Genomic DNA, 12,749 nt, shown 5'->3' with positions numbered 1-12,749 from the left:
TCATGAGTTATGATCAGTCAAAACATTGACCAGAGAGGATGCTGGCTTAAATATTTGAAGTGTTAATATGTGTTTAACTGATGTTCTGAACCAGGGATAAAATAAAGCATAGATATTAGGATTTAGACATGAATTTATATACAAGCACCATGCTAGAAAACTTGATGCAGATGACACACTGCTTTCTGTTAGACACAGTACATAATAAGGAATCCAGCAAAGCAGATAAACTGTGACAATGATCCCTAATGTCAGAGCAGCTTTACTCTCAGATTTCCTCTTCACTGAACCTTTCATTTCACATTTACCACTCTTCATCAGAGAGTTTATAACTTTTACTTGCTTATGTACAATATAAAATATCCTCAAGTATAAAGTAATTATCAGGGTACAAGGAAACAAGAATGAAATAAATAGATCAGTAACTCCCAAAGCAAAATCCAGTACAAGGGGACACTCTCCATAACATGCATCTGATCTGTGTGACATGTCAACAGATCCATAGCTCAGACTAACAATATTGTAGGTTGAGGAGCAAAACCAACAGACACAAATACTAATTAACATTTTAGTTGTAGTTATTTTCTTGGGGTACAGTAAAGGGTGACACACAGCAACATAACGATCAACAGCAATTAAAACTAAATTAGAGAGAGATGTTGAGAGGAGCAGCCCTATGATAATTAAAAACAACCTACAGATAGCGTCTCCAAAGTACCAGCACATCTCAATCAACTTGATAGCCTCTATGGGCATGACAATAAGTCCAACAAACAGATCGGCCACAGCCAGAGAGAGAATGATCAGGTTGGTTGGAGTGTGAAGCTTCTTGAAGTGAGAGATGGAGATGATCACCAGCAGATTCAGAAACACAGTCCATGCTGACAGCAATGAAAAAAACACATACATGATATTATATTCATGTCTGGAGCGTTTTCCCTTGATACATGAAGAGTTGATGGCAGGAAAGCAGTATTGAGTCTCATGATGCTCTGTCTCATAGGCCATGAGTGAGTCTCCTCCTGTTAGGAGTTTGTTCTGCTCTCCTTACTGTTCTTTTATTTATACAGTGTCTGGATCAGACGATCAACCCATCTACCACCCACTCTGATGTAACAAACGGATTACAGATTTCAGATGCTGTGCCGTTATGTTCTATACGAATAGCACAGTGTATTTAGGTAAAGTTTCAACTTGACTATTTTATTCATCCAGTTATATAAAATTGCACATAGCACTTAGGTTTACACAACAAAATGTGTAATATTGGCATATAATATCACCAATGCTGCAATGCTTAAAAATATTCCAAATGTATCTGTAATATAAATAAAAATGTTATAGTGTTAATGTCACTCAATGTAATTGATGATGTGGCGTAAGAGATAATCTGCATTACACCAATTAACAAAAAAAAAATTCTCATTTTCTCAAAATCAGCTGTTTTAGTAAGCCATTCTTTGTACATGTTCCTTTAAATGCTAATAAGCTCTGCTGACCCCGCCCATCTCTTCCGTGAAGTAATGAGCCATTCATTTTTGTTGTTGTTGTTTTTGGAAAGATGCTGGACATGAAAATTTGAAAAGCTTATAGCTTGAAAGTACTTAGAAAGAGATCTACTGCAAATTATGAAAATGTTGGGCATGACTGAAAGTTTATGTGGGGTGTAAATATATTAATTTAATTAGCATATTATGACATCTTCGGGGGGCAGTCTATCTAGAATTTTGTAATATTAAGGAATATTTAGGATGTTGAATTGATGTTTGAACTTATTTGTCTTTTTATCCTCATTCCAACTGATCAGAAAAGAGTAAAGCAACAGTAAAACAGGAGAAAGCACTAAATTATTATTATATTGCTATAGTAGTAAAATGCATGTGAACAGTAGCCTACTGTTTGTTCAGTTTATCAATAATATTTAGGATACAATATTGAATGGATTTTTCTACTTATTTGCATGTTGTTGTTGTTTTTTTTAAATACTCAATCGAAATGATTAAAAAGAGGAAAGCAACAATACAGCCAAATAGGATTGGTAATTATATTACAAATATTTTTTATTTTATAAAAAATGTTTTCACAATTTTACAACCTCTCTGTGCTGATTCTCCTGGTATCATGTGTCGATGATAGACAGAGATAATCAGCAAAAATTGGCAAAATTAGGAGGATTTAGCATTTCCATCTAATGTAAGCCTGTCACATTCTTCTTGTTATTCTGCCTATTATTATTATTAGATTACTTTCATTAATAAAATACATGAGTTTATTTCCTCACAGTTATTTCAGGCTATTAGTTTAACAATGCAGTCATCAACGAAAATTCAGAGCGGCTTTGTTTCCTGTATAGCCTAGATTTATCAGGATGTGTTAAAGTAGATTCAATTCAATGTTAATGAGAATGATACTGTTAAAAAACAGGTCAATCATTTGGAAATCCTTGGGGGGGCCGTGCTGGGGCTAAGCGAGTTTCTGATAGGACTGTAGGCCCATCAAGCCTCATCACCACTTGACTGGATCCAAAGAGCTTGTGCTACTTCCAGCCCTATCCCAATTTTGCAACTTTGGCACTTAGAGGGTTAACAACGAAACGCTTCAATCACTTAATCAGAGACGTCTTGTTTTCTTTGGACCAGAGTCGATACAATAGACTGACGACAGCTCACTCAGGGTGTACCTAACGTAAGACAGTCTTGTTAAAATCGTGTGCAGAACTATGTCATTCTGCCAGGAATCTCAGATCAGCCTGATTTGAGGGGAGGGATTAAAAAATTATATGATGGATGTGTGCACACTTCCTTCACACATTTATGTTCAAACTACTTGTAAAGTGAATTTTCTAATCGATGACCTTTAAAAAAATAAATAAAAAATTAAAATAGGACATAGTCCTTTAAAAAAAACGCAGGCAACACTTAATTAAAAAAGTCAAGAAAACAATTTTTTTATTGTGATACTCTCCAAAATGGCGCTCTAGGGTGACTTGTTTAATAAAGATATTTTAGTTTTTTTGTGCACAAAAAATTAAATTACAGTTAAACCACTGATGTCACATTGATCATTTTAACGATTTTAAGAGTAATAAGATTATTGCTTTTTCTTTCTTAAACAATTCTTAAACAATGGAAAGATATGTGGCTTATAATACATTACAGCTATAGGTAACCATTGTATTTTACAGTAAGTGGTTGCAGTGTTTTCATTGTGTGATATAAATCATCATAATCTTAAAAGCTATAGTCTAACCCAAAAATAAGTGTTATAATGTAATGGTTGTTAGGGTTATTTATGAGATGATATATATGCATTATGTATTCATTATAATACTTTAAGAATACCCTTCTAATGAACATACCCTCAAAAAAATACAGGCTTCATGAAACGTGTTAAAATACTGGCTGTGTTGCATAGATGTTGTACAGAAAAGAAATTCTAAGTATAAAACTATGAGGAAGGATGACAAACTTCATTAGTCAGTCTAATTATTTAAAATCGTATTCAAACACTTTTGATATTGAATTGGTTTCGAGATTTTAGTGTCTTTTCTTTTTATTTTAGAATATGCTTCTCTTTTATGTCTCTCTCACATGTCATGCTACGAATGCATTCATATCAGGACAGGAGTGAAATTTAACATCAGGCCTGTCATGCTGCTCATGTGACTCATTACCACATCAGAGGAAAGAAATTTTCTATATCCAGTCTATGAGTTATGATCAGTCAAAACATTGACCAGAGAGGATGCTGGCTTAAATATTTGAAGTGTTAATATGTGTTTAACTGATGTTCTGAACCAGGGATAAAATAAAGCATAGATATTAGGATTTAGACATGAATTTATATACAAGCACCATGTTAGAAAATTTGATGCAGATGACACACTGCTTTCTGTTAGACACAGTACATAATAAGGAATCCAGCAAAGCAGATAAACTGTGACAATGATCCCTAATGTCAGAGCAGCTTTACTCTCAGATTTCCTCTTCACTGAACCTTCCATTTCACATTTACCACTCTTCATCAGAGAGTTTATAACTTTTACTTGCTTATGTACAATATAAAAAATCCTAACATATAAAGTAATTATCAGGGTACAAGGAATCAAGAATGAAATAAATAGATCAGTAACTCCCAAAGCAAAATCCAGTACAAGGGGACACTCTCCATAACATGCATCTGATCTGTGTGACATGTCAACAGATCCATAGCTCAGACTAACAATATTGTAGGTTGAGGAGCAAAACCAACAGACACAAATACTAATTAACATTTTAGTTGTAGTTATTTTCTTGGGGTACAGTAAAGGGTGACACACAGCAACATAACGATCAACAGCAATTAAAACTAAATTAGAGAGAGATGTTGAGAGGAGCAGCCCCATTATGATTAAAAACAACCTACAGAAAGTGTGTCCAAAGTACCAGCATGTTTCAATCAGTTTAATAGCGTCCACAGGCATAGCAATAAGTCCAACAAACAGATCGGCCACAGCCAGAGAGAGAATGATCAGGTTGGTTGGAGTGTGAAGCTTCTTGAAGTGAGAGATGGAGATGATCACCAGCAGATTCAGAAACACAGTCCATGCTGACAGCAATGAAAAAAACACATACATGATATTATATTCATGTTTGGAGCGTTTTCCCTTGATACATGAAGAGTTGATGGCAGGAAAGCAGTATTGAGTCTCATGATCCTCTGTCTCATAGGCCATGAGTGAGTCTCCTCCTGTTAGGGGTTTGTTCTGCTCTCCTTACTGTTCTTTTATTTATACAGTGTCTGGATCAGATGACCAACACATCTACCACCCACTCTGATGTAACAAACAGATTACAGATTGCAGACTTGTTTTAACAGTCTTTAACAAAAAAGGTCATACAAAAGTTACGCCAATATATTGTTCTTTTGTGCATGAGTGAACAGTGTTCATTTTTTCGCAAAAATCAAAATACTTGTTAACAAAAATTCTGTCTGTATTTTGTGGCTTTATTTATTGATTTAAATTATTGAATTATGTATTTTCAAAAATATTGCAGTATTGAGTCTCATGATGCTCTGTCTCATAGGCCATGAGTGAGTCTCCTCCTGTTAGGAGTTTGTTCTGCTCTCCTTACTGTTCTTTTATTTATACAGCGTCTGGATCAGACGATCAACACATCTACCACCCACTCTGATGATATAAATGAAAAATAAATAAATCATATTTTTTCATAGCTGATTTTTATGTATTTTTAAGCAAGAACCAATGAAAATCATGCATTTTGAGTAATAAAAAAATTAATGGCCATTTATTAGTGCACCTTCAAAATTCAAATTCAAATTTTATTTGTCACATACATACATGGTACGACATGCAGTGAAATGTTCTTTTCAACCGTCCAGCATCAAAATAGAAAACAAAATATAAATATAAAGTATAAAAAAATGTATAAAAAAGAAGTGTGCAAAGTATAAAAAATAAAGTGTAGAATATAAAATATAAGTGTAAAATGTAAAGTGGCTGTGCGAATGTCCAGTGCAAAGTGACTAGTGCAATTGTCCAAGTAAGTGGCGAGTATCTGGGAAAGAGGGGTGAACATGGGAATTCCGGTAATTAGGTGCTGGGTGTTCTCTGGTTCAGACTCCAAATGGCCTGCGGGAAGAAGCTCCTCCTCATTCTCTCTGTGTTTGCCTTCAGGGAACGAAAGCGCTTTCCTGAACGCAGCAGAGAAAAGAGTCAATTGTTGGGATGGCTGAGGTCTTCCACGATCTTCCTGGCCCTGGTACAGCACCGCTTGTTGTAGATGTGCTGCAGCACAGGGAGCTCAGTGTGGATGGTGCGCTCAGCTGACCGCACCACCCTCTGAAGAGCTCGCCTGTCCTGCATGGTGCTGTTCCCGAACCAGGAGGTGATGTTTCCCGTCAGGAAACTCTCGATGGTGCAGGTGTAAAAGTTCCTGAGCACCTGAGATGGGAGTCTGAAGTCCCTTAAGCGCCTCAGATGGTATAGACGCTGCCGGGCCTTCTTCACCAGGGTGTTGATGTGACAGGACCAAGACAGGTCCTGCGTGATGTGAACACCCAGGTACCGAAAACTGTCCACTCTCTCCACTGGGGTCCTGTCGATCATGATGGGATGGTAAGAGCGCACCTGCTTCGTGCTGGAGTCCACTATCAACTCCTTTGTTTTGCTGACGTTCAGGAGCAGATTGTTCTCCTGACACCATCTCTCCAGGTTGTTGATCTCCTGAAGGTAGGCCATCTCATCGTTGTTGGAGATCAGGCCCACCACGACAGTGTCGTCAGCAAATTTAACGATGGTGGTGGAGTTTGTAGTGGCCACACAGTCATGTGTGTACAGTGAGTACAGCAGGGGGCTCAGAACACAACCCTGAGGGGCTCCAGTGCTGAGAGTGAGGAAGGATGAGGTGTGTTTTCCCATCCGTACGGCTTGTGGTCTGTCAGTTAGGAAGTTGGTGATCCAGTGACACAGGGATGGGCTGAGTCCCAGGACCTCCAACTTCGAGGTGAGCGTGGAGGGAACTATGGTGTTGAACGCTGAACTATAGTCCACGAACAGCATTTTCACATAGTTCCCTTTCCTAAAATCCAGGTGGCTTGTGATTGTGTGGAGGAGGTGTGTGATGGCATCCTCCGTAGACCGGTTTTGGCGGTAAGCAAACTGTAGTGGGTCCAGTGTGTCCGGTAGTGATGAGGTGATGAAGTCTCTGACGAGTCTCTCGAAGCACTTCATCACTACAGACGTCAGAGCTACAGGGCGGTAATCATTTAGGCAAGATGGTTGAGGTTTCTTCGGCACAGGAACAATGATGGACTCTTTGAAACACGAGGGGACTGTAGACTGTTTCAATATCTCAGTGAACACCGGTGCTAGCTGGTCAGCACAGGCTCTCAGAACCCGAGCTGTGATGCTGTCAGGTCCTGCTGCCTTCCTGGTGTTCACTCTCCTGAATGCCCTCCTTACATCGTGCTCCGAAATGGTGAACGCGATTTCCTCTCCGGCTCTCTCGGCGTGCATGCTGTTCATCATGCCGCTAGCGTGATTAGCTGCAGCCTCGAAACGAGCATAAAAGGTGTTTAGCTCGTCTGCCAGAGAAGCATCCGCGCTCTCCACTCTGGAGGTTGGCGTTTTATAGTCCGTGATGTTTCTCAGTCCCTGCCAAAGGCTCCTAGAGTCACTGTGTTGAAACTGTGACTCTAGTTTCCTCCCGTAGCGCCTCTTTGCCTCCTTTACTGCTCTGCGCACACTGTACGACGCAGCTTTGTATTCAGACATATCCCCGGTGACTATCCCCGTGTTATAGGCTACGGAGCGGGATCTCAGAGAGTCGCGGATAGTTTTGTCTACCCACGGCTTCTGGTTGGGAAACGTCCTGATGACGGTTTTCTCTACCGTGTCATCCGCTAGTTTCCCGATGAATCCCACCACCGCTTCCGTGAACACGTTGACGTCCTCGGAGCTACACCTGAACATGGCCCAGTCTGCGTCATCCAAAGCGTCCTGCAGAGCGGCCACCGAATGGTCAGACCAGCGTGACACCTCCCTCTGTACCGGGGCTTCCTGTTTCAGCCTCTGTTTGTAAACAGGTACGAGGAAAATGGCGGAATGGTCCGATTTACCAAACGGTGGGCATGATTTTGCCTTGTAGCTCTCTCTGAAGGGTGTGTAACAGTGATCCAGTGTCCTTTCGCCCCTGGTGGGGCAGGTGATGTGCTGGTGAAAGTTCGGCAGTGCGCGCTTGAGGTTTGCACTGTTAAAATCCCCCAGCACAATGAGTGCGGCGTCCCGGTGCTGTGACTGGTGTGTTGTGAGGTGGTCGTGTAAATCTCATATTGCAGCGTCCGTGTCCGCTTGAGGTGGAATATAAACGGCGCTGACTATGACCGAGCTGAATTCCGTGGAAGATAGAAAGGGCGACATTTGATGGTCAGAAGTTCCAGATTTGGTGTGCAGGAGCGTGAGAGAGGAACAACGCTCACGCTGTCGCACCAGCGGTTGGTCACCATCAGACACACTCCACCTCCCCGTGTCTTCCCTGACTCCATTGTTCTGTCCATGCGGTAAACAGAGAAAAACTCGGCCGGTTGTACGGCGTGGTCCGGTACCGCTGGGTTCAGCCATGTCTCGGTGAAGCAGAGGAGGTTGCAGTCCCGAATGTCTCTCTGGAACTTGATCCTTACCCTGAGGTCATCGAGCTTGTTTTCCAGAGACTGGACGTTGGCTAACAGGACACTAGGTAGGGGAGCGCGGTGTGAGCGTGCCCTCAACCTGTTCCTGACGCCGGCTCGTTTCCTCGTGGACGCCGTGGTGCGGTCGCGTCCTTTTGTCTTCGACAGGATCTCGCTTTCGCCAACATGGGTCCGGTTTAAAAAAAGCGGCGAAAGTTGGGTGCATTGTACACCAATAGATATAAGAGTGGCTCGGTCATATTTAGTGATAGCCATCTTATATAAAGAAAACCGCGCAGACTATCCAAAAAACTAACAATTAACAGAGAAACAAAAAGTTTCAATAACCACTGCATTTCGATCACAGTCCAAAAAAGTAAGATGCTACACACATTTAGCACATTTTAACCAATGTATGTTATAAACTTTTTATTAAAGGGGTCATATGATGCTATTTTAAAGATCATTATTTGGTAACAGAATATGTTAGATCTAGGGCAGAGGATACAACCGAACACTCGTTTCAGGGAGTAGTCTTTTCCAAGGTATATTTTGTCTAAAACCTGAAACTCTACAGGTGTGCGTCTGATATATCTTGCTCACTATTATCATCACTTATTGCACTGAAAATGTTGACCTGCATTATTGTAAAAAAAAAATACATAATTTTTCAATTACTGTACATTATTGTTCCTTTATCCCCGCCTTTCTCAAATGTCTTGTTTTCTACAAAGCACCTTCTTCCAACAGGCATGTGTGCTCTGACTGGCTAGCTGACACCGTGCATTGTGATTGGATGAACCCCACAAGTATGGAGTGAACACATGACATATCTGGTCTGCATTAAAAGTGTGCACGGAGGTATGCAACTAGATACTGTAACAAGCAGGTAGGACAGTCTGTGGTAAATAATCTGTTTTTGCAAGATGTAGGACCACAGAACATAAATACATAAAACATATTTATACTACTTAATGTAGTGATTGCACATAATTTAATGATTTCCATCATGTTCTGGCGGCAAAATGGCATTGGGAGGGATGGATGGGGTGGGTTCGCTTCAGCTCAGACCAAAAAGCAACCCACAGCAACAGTGTAAAAGTAGCCCAGAACCTGAAAAATCATGGACTTTGCAACACTGCTCATAAGTGTTTCATCTTCTATAGAGAGTCGGGGCTTCGCCGTTTTTTTTGGAGTGGATTAAACCAAACAACATCAAAAGTTTAAAAAACATGCAGCAATATGATTTTTTTATTGAGTGACAGTCAGTTGGTTTAATTGGTGACATTATTAATAGATTTACCACACGGCGTCTCTGCAATCTGCTTCCATAGAAAAGATGAAAAACTACACCGCATTGTCCAGTTTTCTCTCAGAACGATGATCAGAGTAACTTTTGGCAATCCTCGATACAGCATGAAAGACAAACAGTGGTGACATTTTCCATATGAAAATCAAAATACCAGCCAGAAGGACGATTACAATCTCATAACATAAATGTTGCTGTGATTGTCCCCTTTATTGTGACAGTACAAATGGAATCGTACAATTCACTTTTCAACTTTAAAAAAAGAAAACAAAAAAAAACCCAATTTGCGTAAATCTATACTGCACGATGAAATGCTTCGGTATGATAAATTATTAAAACCACAAAGGTCAATTACAAAACACTCACACAAGGTTTAAAATGCACACAATAACAACTCTGGACCTCCACTTTCCTCCACAATTTAGCTTTCTAACCCTAGTTAGAAACACCTGAACAAGCTAATCAGCAGGCGTTTGACATCAGTGGCGTACGACGCGGTACTTTGATGTGGTACACCAATCGGTCTTTAAGCAAAAGGTCACCCAAGGTCTTTGTTATTAGTACGTTATAATACGTTGCGGCTAGGTGTGTTTAAGGCTGGCGCTAATCTCTGCAGGAAAGCGGATCTCGAAGACCAGACTTCAGAACTCCTGCGATAGGGCTGTCAAAAACACAGTGACGTAAAAATAAAAAGATTATTTTATCATGCTAATATTTTGCTCGATGACGGTGTGCCCTCTTGTGGAGCCAAAAACCTTCCCCAACCGAAAAAGTAGAAAATTCTAATTTAGTTTTTCAGTCTTTTTGACAGCCCTGTCCTGCACTAAGGAAAGGAGCTGTTTATATAGTGTGCATTACTGCAGTCAGAAAAACACTCCTGGGTCTTTACAGCAAAACATAACCCTTAATAATCATAATCATTTCTTATTTGAACAATGGAGATAAAGCATCCTCATCCACACTAAACGCTAGAAAATGAATGCTACATTCATACAAGCTTAAACAACTACTGTCATACAACAGAGTCTGTGTCCTCATGTCATACGGTACGTAAAAACTGCACACAATGAAAGATAGCTTCGGAAACTGACCTTTTTTAGGACGTTTCAAGCTAAGTAGTCCAGCTCGGCATTCATTACGGTATACATTTCATAAATGGCATCCACAGTTGCTGTGAAGTTTAGCAAGAATTGACGAATTTTTGCCAGGCAGTCCTCCTCCGCAACTTCTCGATCCTTGGATAAAGCTTTAAGAAAATCGGACCGGCATGGTGCAGCGAATAGTGCAGCCTACAGCAGACACCAAACAAAATTCTGGATAAGCCATCGCTGTCTCAGACAAGCCATACCTTTTACATAGCGCTAGGTGACTTTTATCATTGTTATTGATAAATGGGTTTTTAAAAATAATTGTATACACAGAGCAGACGATGTATTAACGAGAATTCTCTACAAGGCTATTCCAAGCCTCAAATCGACATGCCCGTATTGCCATAGAAAACACTCACCTTGAAAACCTTTTGGACTATCCAGCCGTGGTACCTCTTGAGAGCTTGGTCATAGGCTTTAGTGATATTGATGCGAATAAGATTGGGATTTTGCTCATCTCTTTCCCCGTCTGCTAGACTCTGCAGTAAAATCTGAATGAACCGCAGGCCTCTAGAGAAAAGAAAAGAAAATCATAAACTGTACATAACATTGTAAAATAATATGGTTACAGTTTTTAATAATGGCTTTTTTATAACATTAATGATTAATGTAAGACGTGCAATCAAATGTGATTTTTTTTTACTTTTTAAGCATAGTTCTTGCTACATTTTATGCAGGACACCCATTGAACAGGTGGGCTGTTTATTTATCTATTTTTAAATCAATATAAATGATTTATAGTGAAAAAATGATTGTGCAGTTCTAGTTTCTCTTACGCATTCCTTTAAGAATTTTAGATTATTTAGAAAAATACAGACATTTAAAGAAAGAAATAATATACAAGATTGTGGGTGCTATATTTTGGACAAAAGAACATGCAGAAAGTTTGACTAGATGAACAAATTACCTTTTTAACCACATAAGCGCCAGTGTGGCTCCAACTTTGGGCCACTCTGAGCCATAGGCGCTTTTCTCAGATAACAGAATCTGTTGAAGAGTCTCATACTTCGCTGGATCTGAGTCGTAGACAGCTTTGATTTTCTTGCGGGAATTGGGAGGAATTCAGAAAATGCTTCTGTCAGTTTTTTTCAGTATTGAACAATGGCCTAATGACTTCGTTCTCAGACTTACTGTGATGTTTCCATTTATGTCAGCCTTAATCGGTGCAAAAACCTTGGAACCAAGGCAATCTGAAAATAACAATTTCATAAATCACTTTTTTGTGTGTAGTTTCAGGATGGCATGGGGTGTAAAGAAAGACAGCGATTTAAAGGAAGCCATCCGGTGAACAATTGCTGAAACTCTTTACCCAGTGACAGTAAAATGACACTAAACTACCCGTACTGCAACTAAAAAACTGTAACTAGACAAGACTATACACCAAACGTTAAATGACAAAAAAATTAGGCCTACATGCGACATTTTGCCCAAGCATTTGGCGCCCCCGTGTGGAAGAACGTGTTCAGTTCAAAAACCATCCTTAACTCCGCCTGAGGAAGAAAACTATATCCGTTCTTTCCACTCAATATTTAATGGCCTCGTTGTTTATTACCTATGTTTGTACTATTCAGACATTCAGAAGTCCAATTAAATGATTAAATTTGAAAGGCAGCGGCATGGTGAGAAAAATGTGCGGTACTAAATGCTGCTTCCAGTCCACTGATGCAATTTAAAAAATATATACCTATTCAATCTATACGCTTGATTCAAACCTCAAAAGATTTAAAATAAACGTACTTTTTTTTCCACCGAAAAACTCACCGAAAAAAGGTGGCAGATGAGAAACTGACTCCAGAAATGTTTTCGTGGCGATCTCGTTGGTGTCAGGCAGCGGCGCAAACTGCTGATCCAGCAAAAGCGCCATCGCAAATCATCGAAGTAAAATATAAATAGTTGAAAATAGGATGGTTCTTTAAATTGCACGCGATGTGTGGAATACGTCCAAAAAAAAAAAAAAAGAGTTCAACAGGTGTTAAGAGGCTCCGACAAAGTGACCGACTGACTGAAATAAGACCGAAATGAGTTCAGTGAGACCACGTTAATAAATCATGCCGGCATTTTAAACACCCTTCCTGGAAAGCTTTAGACTTGTGACAACACCCTACAGCGTGGGTAAGTGTAAT

At 39.8% G+C, this 12,749-nt stretch overlaps 3 protein-coding genes across 3 annotated transcripts; all 3 read right to left on the bottom strand.

The window, feature by feature from the left end:
- LOC122353067 (trace amine-associated receptor 13c-like) lies at positions 1-1,023 on the bottom strand. Its single transcript, XM_043250900.1, has one exon. The coding sequence runs from the start codon at positions 1,006-1,008 to the stop codon at positions 1-3; it is 1,008 nt and encodes a 335-aa protein (XP_043106835.1). The 5' UTR covers positions 1,009-1,023.
- Positions 1,024-3,706: 2,683 nt separating this feature from the next.
- Positions 3,707-4,762, bottom strand: LOC122353062 (trace amine-associated receptor 13c-like). Its single transcript, XM_043250897.1, has one exon. The coding sequence runs from the start codon at positions 4,712-4,714 to the stop codon at positions 3,707-3,709; it is 1,008 nt and encodes a 335-aa protein (XP_043106832.1). The 5' UTR covers positions 4,715-4,762.
- A 4,650-nt stretch (positions 4,763-9,412) lies between these two features.
- Positions 9,413-12,706, bottom strand: gltpb (glycolipid transfer protein b). Its single transcript, XM_043250118.1, has 5 exons — positions 12,388-12,706; positions 11,758-11,816; positions 11,534-11,667; positions 10,986-11,136; positions 9,413-10,767 (listed from the first exon to the last, which is right to left on the bottom strand). The coding sequence occupies exons 1-5, from the start codon at positions 12,488-12,490 to the stop codon at positions 10,585-10,587; spliced, it is 630 nt and encodes a 209-aa protein (XP_043106053.1). The 5' UTR covers positions 12,491-12,706; the 3' UTR covers positions 9,413-10,584.
- Positions 12,707-12,749: the final 43 nt, after the last annotated feature.

The sequence above is a fragment of the Puntigrus tetrazona genome, chromosome 10 (genome assembly GCF_018831695.1).
Source record: "Puntigrus tetrazona isolate hp1 chromosome 10, ASM1883169v1, whole genome shotgun sequence".
NCBI lineage: Eukaryota > Metazoa > Chordata > Actinopteri > Cypriniformes > Cyprinidae > Puntigrus > Puntigrus tetrazona.
The sequence above is the reverse complement of the archived record's forward strand: the minus strand, read 5'-3'. Positions and strand labels throughout refer to the sequence as shown.